General features: G+C 30.8%; 1 protein-coding gene across 1 annotated transcript in view; it reads right to left on the reverse strand.

The window, feature by feature from the left end:
• Positions 1–14,182: 14,182 nt before the first annotated feature.
• The window catches only part of LOC111400220 (growth-regulating factor 1-like), a 1,551-nt gene continuing 637 nt past the window's right edge, over positions 14,183–15,096 (reverse strand). The window contains exon 2 of the mRNA XM_023027646.1: positions 14,183–14,963. Coding sequence (XP_022883414.1) covers positions 14,183–14,963 — 781 coding nt within the window. The remainder of the gene's footprint in view (positions 14,964–15,096) is intronic.

Here is a 15,096-nt window from a genome sequence, read left to right on the forward strand (position 1 = left end):
ACTTTACATGCAAAACATTTCATTTTGTAAATGTGTATTTTAAAATCATATTTAAAAAAAAAAAAAAGCTTTTGAGTAATGGTTGTCAAATAGGGACTAAAAGACATGTAAGTGCTTATTTGTGCCCCATTATTTGTAAGTAATGTATTGTGGGATAGTGATGGATGTTGAAATGTGTGATTAAAAAATAATTTTTTTATTTACGTGTAATATTATTTTAATGAAGAATGTGTGGTTGAAAATGAGTACTGTAAAAAAATAATGTGCTAGAATGTGAAAAAGTAGCCTAAGGGGGTGTATTCAATTGAAATTTTTGAAGACTTTGATGGACTTTTTTTTTAAGTGATGACTTTTGTAAATTTCGTGAATCTTTTATACATTTATATGGAATTAGTGGAAATCTTTCGTAGACTTTTATGGACTTTCATTTTAAAATTTTTATATACTTTTGTAGAATTCAAAAGACTTTTAAAAACTTTCATTTGAAATAAAATTCACGTGGATCTAGTATAATTGTGTGAAATTATCACATAGGAGGTGTCAGTTCCCACAATTCCTCATCATTCACATTCTTCTTCCCATATAATAAAAATATTTGAAAAATAAAAATTTAATACCTTAATTAAATAAATAATAATAAAAATTATACATATATATGATTCAATATTATTAGTATAGTATACTTTTAAAAATAAATAAAAATCAATATATTTAAATTTAATTATAATTTTTTTATATAAATAAAAATAGATATTTTTCACCAAAAAAAAATTGAATGAAAAATGGGAAAAAAAAAAGCTACAGGAATCCAATTTATTTTTTTTAATTGAAAATAGAGATAAATAATAAGAGAAAGAAAGAAAGAAAGAAAGATAGATAGATGGAAACAAATATAATCAATATAAAAAATAATTTTAATCATCCTTCCATAGAAGGTTAAAGGAAAAAAAAATAAAAAATAAAAAATTGTGAAAGTCTTCCAAAATCTAATGATTAATGAGAGACAAATTTTAATATTTTATATGAGTATTTTTTTCTTAAAAGTTAGTACTCAAGAGACTTTTATAAAAGTTCTAAAAGTCATTAAAATTTGAATACTCCAAAACTTATGGAAACTTCTAAAAAATTTTAATTGAATACACCGTAACTTTAGAAAGTCTCAAAAAGTCTCAATTCAATACTCCTAAACTTTTAAATCTCAAGAAGTCATTAAAAGTCTCAATTGAATACAGCTCTCTAAAAAAAATTTGTGAAAGTCTCTCAAAATCTCGTAACTTATGAGGGACAAATTTTAAGATTTTATATGAGTATTTTCTAATTAAAAATTAGTATTCAAGAGACTTTTATGAAAGTTATTAAAATCTGAATACTCCAACATTTATAGAGACTTCTAAAAAGTCTCAATTGAATATATCATAACTTTTAGAGAGTCTTAATTGAATACCCTTAAATTTTTAAATCACTTTTTAATTTTTTATTTTATTTTATTTATTTTACTTCTTTATTCACGTGGGCAAATTAGATTCTTCAATTAAGGCTTGCTTATGACATATGAGCCTCCACTAGCCTGTTTAGAAATACTGTCTTAACGCAGTTTGAAATGTCATCCAAATAGTTGAATTGGACGGTTCAACTAATCAATATTCTGTAGCGAGAAAGTCCGAACTATGGAATATATATATATATATATATAAAATTAAGTCATAATTGATAAAAGCAAAAAATAAAAAATAATAAATAAATAATAATAATGATGATGATTGTTATGCTTATAAATTAAATTATTTGTGAAATATTAAAAGTAATTTGCAAATAAAATGTACTAGTAAGAAGACAATCCATTTCGTTAGTGAGATTGATCTAATAGTACTTGACGAGTTAAAGATACATGTGCTTCTTCCCTTAAATTCTCTACTTCTTCACTAATATATACAAAAGGGGACTGATAGAAGGAGTGGTCGAAAATTAAGCGCTTATCCCCTGACCCATTAATACCGTAGCATTTTTTTATGCGAAGTTAAGTTTTAAAATGTTATGTTTAACTATTTATGTTCTTCGGAATATTCTGACTACTTTTTATAATGTGACATACATGATACAACTATGCAATTAACCTAACCAACCCCTTATTTATATGGAATAATTGAACGAAGGAGAATCACATTCCTTTCGTTTCATTTTGATATGCCTAGTGTAAATGAAATAATAGCATATAAGCATCTTGTACACTGAAATTTAAAGAACATATATAAAATTATTATATATAATATACTTCAAAATCGAATTTACACAAAAATCATAAGCAAAGCTAACATTTAAATAATGGCTCTCGTTTTTGACTATATGATATCATTCAAGGGGAAGAGTTGATTTCTATAGATAAAATGTGAATAACGAAGAGTGACGTGTTATACAAAATTTTATTTTTCATATTTAGATTTTGTTTAGTAGTGATTAAAATCAGATTTTGATAAATATTGATAAAAAAATGTGGTTGAAAAATTATGAATCCAATAAAATTTACGGTTAAAATTAATTATTAACTTTGATTTAGATTAAAATCTAACAACAAGTGATTAATTTCAAGTTGAACGCACCCGTTTAGGTGTCACGTAATGCAGGAATCAAGGTGGAATTGTTAAAGACGGATAGAATTTGAGTTTTGCATAATAATAAAGCCCAATATAGGTCAAGCTTGGGCTTATGTACAGGTCATATTCTGCCCAATCTGTATTTATATTATATTTCACTAATATAATAATACTAAAAACATATATAAAAATTGTATGTTTATCTCGACCTAGGTTCGGGTGGATTGATCTTGATATTTCAATATCTGAAATCACCCATTTTGTTTCCAATATTTCTTAAATGGAACCATTCATGTTCACGAAATTACTGGAATCGACCTGAACTTGAACCGTTTGATTGAAAAAATTATGATTTGACAATACAAATTATCCTTTCAATATCTAGTAGAAATAGAAAAAAAAAAATGCAACCACATAACATTTAATATCTAATATAATAGCATTCAATATCTAACAAAATATGTCATCAAATAATATCTAGCATCTATTAGAGTATAAACACAAAATTACCTACCCAAAAAAAAAAACCAAAAAACTAGAAATTGACAATAAGGAATAATAGATTCTACAAATTCTAAAAACAACATAAATTCTTTCATCTAAAAATAACATAACAATCAACACTGTTGACTTTTCTTTTCATCCTATCAATTTCATTGAATCCTATTGGGTCTTTGGACTAGGGTGGATAAATTGTGAGAAAAAAAATAACTTATAAAAAAAAGGATAAATTCGATTCTAAAGCCATCTACCCACAATTACAGTTTGGAAGGTTCGATTTTGATTATAATACCCACATCTATCTCAAACCATATGAAGTATCATATTTATTAAGCCAAACTAAGTTTTAATTGATGTTCCTTTTCTCAAATAATTTTACATTTCAATTTCCAGTCATAGAAATACAAAATAAAATTTTGAAAAAATATAATGTGACCATGCAAGGCAGCACCATCAAGTGTACACTGTATTATAAAAAAATAAAAATAAAAATAAAAAAAGGGATCATGATCTTATCTTGTTTTCAGAGATATAGAATCATATTCAGCAAGTTTAAGTTCTTGAAAGTAGAAACAAAATTATTTATTTAAATTTTGTATTCAATATTCTTCTTCGTCAGACATAAGTACACAATTATCACAAATTAACGAGTAACAACATGACCTTAACTGTTACATCTAAGAGTTAAGTTTTCAGAGTCGAGACTCAACAAAACTTGGCCTGGTGTTCTAACTATTTGGAGAGGATACACGATTAACACAATTCATTGTGAGTTCTTAACAAAGGGTTTAGCTTTATATCTCTCTCTAGGAAGAGGAGGAAGTTTAGAAAACTTAACAAAATTATCATTTTCAACATCACAAGACTGTTTGCACGAGAAAACACTCTTACTGTAATTCCCATTTCCCTTAATATGATCTCCCTTATGTCCTCCGCTGTGATTTCGAATTACACTTTTCGTGCATGCCTTTAAAGCTGCCAAGAATGGATCATCTTGCCACCGCATGCCCTTCACTGAATGGCTTCTTCTTGGAGGTTGAGACGCTGAGTACGGAGGAGGGGGCACCGGAATATTTTTTGAATTAGTATCAGAGAGGATATGAAGGGTAGTTAGGCCTATATCTATGGAGGACTTTTGGTGATTGAATTTGGGAAGTCCAGGCTTTTCTTCCCAGGAAAATGGAACACAGCCTTGTGAATGAAATTTTTTGTGACTCATTGCCCTAGAATTTAAGGGTAATGCTGAATTAATAAATGGATATATAGTACCCAGCTAGTGGCTTGCGTTGTTGGGCTATTTTCACTTACTTTCAACACTTGTTTGAGAATGAGAAATAGACCTGAGCTATAGGAGCATATTTGGTTCGTAACATCAAATGAAATTCAAAAATATATTATGTTAAAGAAGTTTAAAATTTTGTACATAAATTTCCAAAAACTTTAAAATGTTGTGAGGGCTGTCTCCATCCAAATCCCTTATGCTCCTCTCCTGATGCAATAACAACCAATTTTTGAATTATTGTCTAAGAAAAGAATGTTGTTGATGACTCGTGAGACAAATTGCAAGAACTTAGTCAATAATATCTTCTTAAACTATCATGATGACTTAAAAGATAGGTAGATTAATTAAGCAACTTATATATAACTATTGAATTATTAGCATCAAGAAGTTGCTGGTCATGTTAGTTGAAAGAGTTTAAAAATTAATAATTAATTGTTGACTATAAAAATTTACTTTTTTTTTTCTGAATGAATAGTTTTTGAAATGGATATTAGTCATCAATCTAATTCTGAGATAAATATATTGTAACCATACTAACAAAAGTTGTGAACCATTTTATTGTTCTACAATTGAGTTTAGTATGTAGATTGATAAATGTAATTTATACACTTTTTTAGGGCATTAAATTTGAGTATTTGTTAATGAATTTTATGAAATATGGTTTAATCCTATGTAAATAATATTGGTAGGTAACAATCAATGAAAGAGGCGGGAGTAAGGAAAATAAGCAAGAAAAGGGCTCAATTGCATTAAATACAAAGTTTGGGGGGGACTAAAATGCAATAATTCAAAAATTGAGTGCCAAAAGTCAATTGGAGTAGAAGAGAAGTCAATGGAATGGGAAATTGTCGAAAAAGATAAAATTACACACGTGAGAAAGTTCAGGGATCAATTTGCCAAAAAATTTGTACCATGCATACACATGGACCTACAAGCCTTACATACGCAAGGACACGAAAAGCACTACCTAAAGCCAAATTTATTGTATTGTGTATATAGTCGCTTTGAATTCCGTTTCATTATTTTATTTTTGAAACTTTTGATATGCAATCGTTTGACACCTTACATATACTATAAGTCGTCCAAAACATATGGAGAGCTGTGTATCATTATATTAAGAGCTTAAAAGGTGATTTTACATTGAAGAATCAAGAAATTCATCATTTGGGTTGAAGGTTAAAGTGAAGAATTGGAGCTTTCAAATTCTTCACCATATTTCTTGTCTCAGGTGATGCCTTTTCTTATTCTTTTATGTATTTTTCATATGGTTATGCTACGCTAAACAACTTATATATTGGATGGATGACAAAGCTTTTTGATTTGTTGTTTTAATTCAAGACTTATCCTTTTTTAAGTTGATTATTGTGTTTGTAGTTTGATATGCATTAAGTTTTCTTGTTTAAATGTTTGCACGCCATTTAGACAATTAAGTTTCTTACTTGTAGTGTCGAAAAACTCACAATAAGTAGAAAGTTGTGTGTTTAACACACGGGACAATATATATTAGGAATAATGTTTATGATGTGTGCATTCACATGTGATAATCCGATAATTCAATTCAAGCTTTGCATATGAATTCGGACTAAGAATATGATCGACCGTGTTAAGTATAGATTTGATATATCTTGAAAAACAAAATTAAATATAAATTGATTATCAATCGTTACAAATAAATTAACCACACTAATTAACATAAGTGGAGAATTAGAACTAGACATCCATTAGTAGATTAAAAAATATAATACAATTATCTCATATTTGATAGAACTTAGAAGAATTCATCTTTACTGCTTTCGTAGATAATTAGAATAATCATAACAATCAAATCAATTTTTTAGATTACAATAGATTAAACTTGGTAAACATTAGTATATTAGAGTTGAATATCATTCCTTGTGTGATGACATATGTAGCTCACTACGTATTACTTGTCACGATCCCGTACACTTTCGAAATTTTCTCAAACATAAATACTACTCGACTGAAGTCAATGAGCAACGTTATTATCTAAGTTGAGCAACACGATGAACCTATCAAAACAATTTTCTTTTTGTTTTTCTTTATTTCTCAACTATGGTCAAATAACAATTCTATTATTTGATTTCAATCTTAATCAAGAAATGTAATGAAAATACTGTCTATCAACTAAAGTCATCATTCTTGAACCATATCTTCCATTCCATTGATGCCAAGTATGTGACTATCAACAATAAAACAAAACTTGTATCAGAGTATTTCAAAATGGTATCGATACCGCCCTTACTACTAGCTAGTAGAATCCCACACACGAGGTATTAATTAAAAATAGAGAAAATTACAGCAGCAATCCCTAATCTTTTCATTTTTTTGCAGACTTTACTTTAATCTTTATTTTGTGTCAACGGAGATTCCTAACCTTTCATAAATATGCACCTAAAGTCTATATGGACGAAGATCGTCCAAAATACCATCAGTTGATCTGAAAAATTAAGGAATCAACATCCAATAAAACTGTCCAAAATATCGTCCAAAAAGGTATCAACATCCAATAAAATCGTTGCGATAGCAGATAGTTCAAGAAATTTTCTCAATCAACTGATGGTATTTTGGACAATTTCTGTCCAGATAGACCTCGAGTGCATATTTATGAAAGGTTAGAAACTTTTGCTAGCACAAAATGAAGGTTGGGATAAAGTCAGCAAAAAAATGAAAAGATTAGGGACCGCTTATGCAATTTTCCCTTAAAAATATGTGAAATAATTCCATGAATGGTTATATGCAATGTTTTAGTGCCTCTAGCATTGATTACAGAAAAATTATAATTAATTTCTACTCCAAAGGCTAGCCTGCCCTAATTCAGTATGGACTTAATTTGCGGACAGTTCTTTTGATTATGTGGAAAGTACACCTACCCAAAATACCTAAAGTTTTAAAATGACCAATTCAAAAATCAGATTTGAAAATAAAAATAAATAATAATTTAGACTTTTTAATATTATGAAATTAAATAAATCTACAAACCTACCACTCACCGAAACCCTCACCCTACCCATTTTCAAATCTTAAAACATTTTCATCTCTTCTCCCTCTCTTTCTTTTCCCTTATCTCCCCTCTCCACTCTCTGTTGCCTTCTGATGACTCATCGTAGCGAAAAATGCAATTGCACTCCGACAATACATTGCAGCCGCGTGCAACCACTCCCTGTACCACTCAGTCGCTCGACCGTATACTTGATAGAGAGGCATTGCACGCGACGACAACTTTTGGCGATGAGCAGGGCTGTTGAGGCATTGTTTTTGTGGGTGATATTTGGGGTTTGGGGCAAAGTTTCTTCCTTCTCCTATCTGTTTTTTGTAGGTGATGTGACGAGGTGATGATGGTGGTGGTTTTGGATTGGTGGTTGTACAATGGTTTTATTACTTTTGTTTTGCTTTTGATTATGAATCTTTTGTTTTGCAATTGGTGGTGGCGGTGGTTTTTGGGGGGTTTTTTTTTTGTTGGTGGTGGTGCAGGTGGATTTGACAATGTTGATGGTGGATTTTGGCGATGGATCTCACGCTGTTGGCGGTGGTGAAGACTGAAGTGGTGGCGGCAAATGGTTGTGGTGCATGTGGTGTTAGTGGCAGCGACGATCGAGTGGGTCAAAAAGTGTGTGACCTATAAATTTGTTAATTATGATCAATAAATTGATTAATTTTATGACGAATAAATAATATAAGACATAAAAAATGTGATTGTGACTCAACTCAAAATTTATTAAATTGTAATAAAAAATAATTTGTTACCAATCAATTTGATAATTCGTAATAGATAAATGAATTGTGACCTATAGAATTTTTTATTTTGTGATTGATGATAAAATTATTTATTTGTGATCGAAAAATAATTTGTGGTCTATAAAATTTTTGATTTTTTTTATCAAAAATAATTTATAAAGTTACAAATTATTTTGAAAGCTTATGACCAAATTGTATAGAATTGTGATTTTAATATATTTAGTTAATAAAATAAAATTTTAATTAATTATTTCATAAAGAAAATTTAATAATATCTGATTTTTGAAGTTTTAAAACTTGTTTCTTAGTTTTAAAATGGATTATAATTAAACTCTTAGATATGAAAATTTCTCTTTAATTATTCCTTGTCTATAACTATTCACTGAGTCTGAGTCCTCTTTGATTTAGAAAAAAAAAACTGTTGATAAACATTTAAATCAAAGTCAATAATTAATTTTAACTATACATTTAATGAGATTCACAACTTTATCAACTATTTAACCACACATTTTATCGACTTTTATCAAAATCTACTAAAATATTTATTTTGACAAAATTAAACAAAATTGAGAGTGCTCACATCTTATGTTATTAACGTAGCCCTTATTTGATCCACATTATCTAAATTTCATTTTTTAAACTCATTTTCAATTGTACATTTTGACAATAAATATTTTACACGTAAATCCAAAACATTTTCTTCTTTTTAACTATACATTTTCCAATAATTTTTATTTCAAAACTCTTTTATTTCTCAACTGTGGTTGAATAACAATTCTATTAATTGATTTCAATATTAATCAAGAAATGTAAGGGAAATACTATCTATCAACTAAAGTCATCATTCTTGAATCATATCTTCCATTCCATTGGTGCCAAGTATGTGACTATCAACAATAAAAACAATAAAACAATACTTGTAGCCCCACGGGGTACAGTTCAACTGGTAGATCAATCAACATTTGTTTTGCTTCCAGCGGTAGGGTGAAGGTTCGAATTTTGGTGGGAACCTGGGGCCAGATTTATTTTGGTATGGAGCAATCACTTTGAAGGAGGATCTCTTGTGCGCAGAAGTGTACAGGCTGTGGGGAAACCTGTGATCCAGTTGAGGCATAACCCGCGATTTACCCCCTTCAAAGTTCTGGGAGCAAGGATCTTAGGGGTCCAAAATTTAGTCTAGTGTAAGCTGGAATATCTAGATATACCAAAAAAAAATAAAAAAAATAAAAATAAAAATAAAAAAACAATACTTGTATCAGAGTATTTCAAAATGGTACCGATCCCGTCCTTACTGCTAGCTACTAAAACCCCACACGAGGTATTAGTTAAGAATACGCGAAATAGTTCTATGAATGGTTATATGCAATGTTTGTACCGTTGATTACCCAAAAATTATAATTGATTTCTACTACAAAGGCTAGCCTGTCCTAATTCAGTATGGAATTGGCCTGCGGACGGTTCTTTTGATTATGGAAATTACATCTACCAAAAGTTTTAAAATGACCAATTCAAAAATCAGATTTGAATATCTTTTGTTCAAAAATAAATAATAATTTAAACATTTTAATATTATAAAATCTAATAAATCTACAAACCCACCACTCACCAAAACGGTAAAACCCTCATCCCATCCAATTTCAAACCCTAAAACAATTTCATCTCTTTCCCCTCCCCCTCTCTTTCCTAGGGTTGGCAACGGTTCGGTTATGGGTCGGCTCGGCCAAAACCATAACCGCACCACCAATTTTTGACCATACCATAACCGCACCATAGCCACGTAAATCGGTTCGGTTTGATTCGGTTCGTATCTCGGTTTGGCACGGTTCGGTTCGGTTAATAACCACGAAAATAAATTATTTTTTATAGATTCATCTGTCAAATTGATATAAAACAATTTATGAAAAAAGTCAATGAAAACAAAAATACAATATTCCAAACGAAAATGCAAATAATATTCCAAACGTAAATACAAACATTATCCTAATTTCAATTGTAAAATACAAATTTAACAAACAATATTATAAATATAATAATAATAAATTTTTCCTTCATTCTTAATTGTTGTGCATCGAAGTTACTTGATTCATTCTTCTCTACAAGTCTTACTAGCATAGATCAGCATTCAAAGTTGATTCCTATTCATCTTTGGCAATACTGGCACGTCTAGAAAAACATCGAACTCTGTTTTTACATGATCAACAGTAATAGAATAGCTAACAAATGTAACAAATTTTCGGAAGCGACGACGACTTGGACCGTAGAGGCAGTGGAGTCGTGCGTGAGTTTGTGGTTTGTGGAGAGTAGGGTTTGCATTTATATACCGTCATACTAATGCTATTATAGGCTAATGGTAAGTGGGCTGGTCAAATGAGTCAGGTGGATATAATGAGGAGGGGAGGGATTTTGTTTTGGTCTGGATATAAAAGTAGTGTAAAGCCCATAATTAATTCAATTGTGTTTTTTTTAGCGGGTAATCGGTTCGGTTTCGGTTCGACGACGTAAATACCATACCCGCACCATTACGAACCGGTTCATTAAAATCAAAACCATATCCACCCCGTTGCACCATCGGTTCGATTTTTTTCGCCCCCTTCGGTTCGGTTAACCGCGGTTTTCGATTTTGACGGTTCAAATTGCCATCTCTACTCTTTCCCCCTTATCTCTTCTCTCCACTCTCTGTCGCCTACCGTTGACTTACCGTAGCGAAAATGTGATCGCACTCCGATAATACATAGCAGCCGCGCGCAATCACTCTCTGTACCTCTCAATCGCTCAATCATGCACGTGGCAAAGAGGCGCTACGTGTGACGACAACTTTCGACAATGAGCAGGGCTGTTGAGGCATTGTTTTTGTGGGTGATATTTGGGGTTTGGGGTCTGGTTTTTTCTCCTACCTATTTTTTTGTTGGTGATTATTGGTTGGTGATGCAGCGACGGTGATGATGGTGGTTGTGGTTTTGGTTTTGGATTGGTAGTTTTACATTGATTTTGTTACTCTTGTTTTACCTTTGATTATGAATCTTTGGTTTTACAGTTGGTGGTGGAAGCGATTTTTGGGGTGTTTTTGTTGGTGGTGGTATAGGTGGATCTGGCGATGTTGGTGGTGCATTTTGGTGGTGGTGAGGTGGTGTGGCAGTGGATTTGACGCTGTTGGCGGTGGTGAAGTGGTGGCCGCTAATGGTTGTAGTGCATGTGGTGTTGGTGGCAGCGAGCGGGTCAAAAAGGGTTTGTGACTAATAAATTGGTTAATTGCAATTAATAAATTAGCCGACAAATATAAAATGTGATTATGACTCACAATTTATTAAATTGTAATTGAAAATTAATTTGTAATCAATTAATTTGATAATTTGTGAACATTAAATAAGTCGGACTTATAAAATTTGTGATTTGTAACAGATAAATGAATTGTGACTTTTAAAATTTTTAATTTTGTGATCGATGAATAAATTATGCCTATGAAATTATTTATTTCTGATCACGAAATAATTTGTGATCTATAAAAATTTTTATTTTTAATAAAAAAATAATTTGTAAATATACAAAATATTTCGAAAATTTATTACCAAATTGTATAGAATTGTGATTTTAATATATTTAATTAATAAAAAAATTTTAATTAATTATTTCATAAATAAAATTTAATAATATCTAATTTTTGAAGTTTTAAAACTTGTTTCGTACTTTTAAAATGAATCATAGTTAAACTCTTAGATATAAAATTTTCCCTTTGATTATTCCTTGTCTATAACTGTTTACTGAGTTTGAGTCCTATTTGATTTAGATAAAAAAAAAAAAGTACATAAAAATTTAAATCAAAGTTAAAAATTAATTTTAACCATACATTTAATGAGATTCACAACTTTATCAACTTTTTAATCACACATTTTATTAACTTTTCTTAAAATCTACTAAAAATCTTATTTTGACAAAATCAAAGAGAACTAAGAGTGCTCACATCTTATGTTGTTAACGTAGCCCCTATTTGATCCACATTATCTAAAAATTCATTTTTTTTAAACTCATTTTCAATTGTACATTCCCTAAATAAAATAATTTGCACGTAAATCCAAAACATTTTTCTTTTTCTCTAATAATTTTTATTACAAAACTAGTTTTCAACCAAAAAAAAAAAAAATTTGAAAAAAGGAGGGGGGGTGGGGGGAGTGCTCAAACTTAGGCTTATTGTTTTTGTCCATTCACGTTCACTAGAAGTCTCGACAATTTATTTTCAAATTTTCATTTGTGTTTGAATTTATAGATGATTATGTAAGGTCATGTATTATTTGGTGCCAAGTCTCGACTTTTATAATATCAAAAGAACAACTAACTTCTTGGCATGCTAGTGTCATGTTTGGCGAGGAGAAATAATAGAAGTTAAAAATTTTGTTTATCATATCGCCAATTTCAATATTGTGTAATAAACATACAATAAATACAGATAAATCAGTAATTTGCTCCATGATTATGCTCGTACTCTACTATTTTCATTGAACTGAAGTACCATTTTGCTATGATAATTGATCGATTTGAAAGTGTGCTATTGTTTACTCATCGCTTAAATATACATAGAATTTGGAAGTTGTGAATGTGGACGCAAGGAAGCCAATTAGTTGGCAAAGGCACCACTTATTACCCAGAATATACTAAGGGTCCATTTGATTGTAAAGATGGAATTTGGGTGGAAAGAAAACGAATTTCAGGAAATTGAATTGCCTAAAAATTATTTTCTTGATAATTGTAAATTATTGTGTTTGATTAGTATAATTTTTCACTTGAGAAATGATGAAATAATTTTTTTTTTTTTGTGTTCTTTTAACTTTGTTTTACATGAAATTTGTCAATTAAAGAGATTAATTTACTGATATTAGGAATGAAATTTGTTTTCATTGCCAAAACAAAAAAAATAAAAAATTCAAGAAAATCATTTATCTTTTGATGTTCGTTTGACTTTATTTTACATGAAAATTGTCAATTAACGGGAAATATTTTTTTACAATAATTCTTAGAATTTGTTTCCATTAAAAAAAATAAAAAAAAGACGTCAACTACCTGGAAAATCAATTCCCACCATCCCACAAAAGCTAGACAACTACAACTCCCAAGAGATTCAAGAACTTGATTTCTATGGAAAATATAACACTGTCAAACACACAAAAGTTTGAAATTGACATCCTAATTCCATTTTATCTAGAAAATTGGTGCATAAGCTCTCGTTATTTAGCGCTTAGTTTGATTCTCATTCTTCTAAAATTTTATTTTTTCAAAATTCATTTTCAATCATACATTTTTTAATAAAATAATATTACACGCAAATTCAAAACTTCTTTAATTTTTAACTACACATTCTCTATCAATATACTATTCAAATTATATTATTTCCCCCAAAATGGGAATCAAACAAGGACTTAGTTCTTTTGTGACGATTCAGACTTAAGCTCAAGTCGTTCTCTTACATAGGGTACACTTCTGCTTATTTATATTAAAATTCATAATAAACTATGAATAATTCTTAGGTGAATATTGTAGAATCAAGTCAATATTTTGTTCAAGATCCATGACCGAACCCATTTAAGACAACTTCTCAATATAACCAATCAACTTCAATACATGAGCACCGATTAAAGACCCTGCTAACATTTGGCACTGGTATGATTTCTTAGATCGTATCTTTCCACAGGTGATTGTTCATCATACATCCCCTTGAGACGAAAAATCATATTGTTAGAATCCATATCCTCATGTTGCTTTTGCAACTCCGGTGACATAGAATCAATCTAAATGCTCCAGGATTACACAAGAAAGAACTGGAAATTTATGCTTACAATAGGGTTGAGATGTCTTATCCAGATGAGTAAATCATACATTATAGAAGGCCATATACCAATATGAGCCTATTTTCTGCTTTAAAACTCTAGTAGGGATATGATAAAATAAAAAGGAAATAGAGACACATAATGAGCATGCTAAAATGTTCGGAATTCTCCTCCATCTACTTCTTGAACTAGCTTTGTTCTTGTTCTGACACTCGGATTTCATACCGATTATACACTTAAAGAGATGGAATAGCTGAACCAATTCCATTGGGAAGACTAGAATTTTTGGGTGCCCTCTTGTTGTAAGCGCTGTGACTGCTCCCTGAACTGCTGTTAGAGAGTGAGACAATGGTAGATTTCTGCAGGACACCATTGGGAGAAGAATCAAGCTGAGGGCTACTGTCATAAGCTTTCAAAGAAGACGAGCTCATGCCAGCTCCTACACTTATAGTGGTGCTTGTCAAAACCTCTCCTAATGGACCACCCATCAAATTTCCCCAGGAACCTGGCGACCAATCTAGCTGCTTTTTAAGTGAGTCGCCAATATCATTGCTTACACCCAAGCTCGTATGGATAGGGTCAAGCTCATCAGATAGCCTCGCTGTTGAGATGGTAGGTTTCTTTTGTAGAGAAGGATAACAGGATGATGAGAAATCTGAAGGAGCTACAGGGATAGACATTGAAAGTTGTGTCCAGTCTGATTTCAGTTCTCCTGGCCAGGAGACAGAGGCCCAATTAGATTGATCCTTTGGGCAATCATCAATAAAGTGACGAACTGGACGTTGATCAGTAGCATCTTGGTAATTGAAACCCAAGAAAGAACCGGAGTCCTTAGTATTCAGGTAGGAGATTCTTTGTGAAGGGTTGACAAGGGCATCTGAGCAGACAATTCCAAACTCCGAGTCAGATGATTCCTCAAATGGAACATGCTGCTTATGAGTGGAGAATGTAGCATCTTTGGCATTCAGACTGATCGTGGGCAGTATCAAGGAGTGGTCTTGAAATCCTTGCTTTCTGCTACATAATTTTTGTCAATTAGACATGATGGCAAACAAATATATCAGGCGTTTTAAAATACATTCTTTCCTTAGCAATATAAACATGCAACAACAGCCCAAAGAGCTCACTAGCTGTAATGGAAGGAGTTGAC

The sequence above is a fragment of the Olea europaea genome, chromosome 10, assembly GCF_002742605.1.
Source record: "Olea europaea var. sylvestris chromosome 10, O_europaea_v1, whole genome shotgun sequence".
Taxonomy (NCBI): Eukaryota; Viridiplantae; Streptophyta; class Magnoliopsida; order Lamiales; family Oleaceae; genus Olea; species Olea europaea.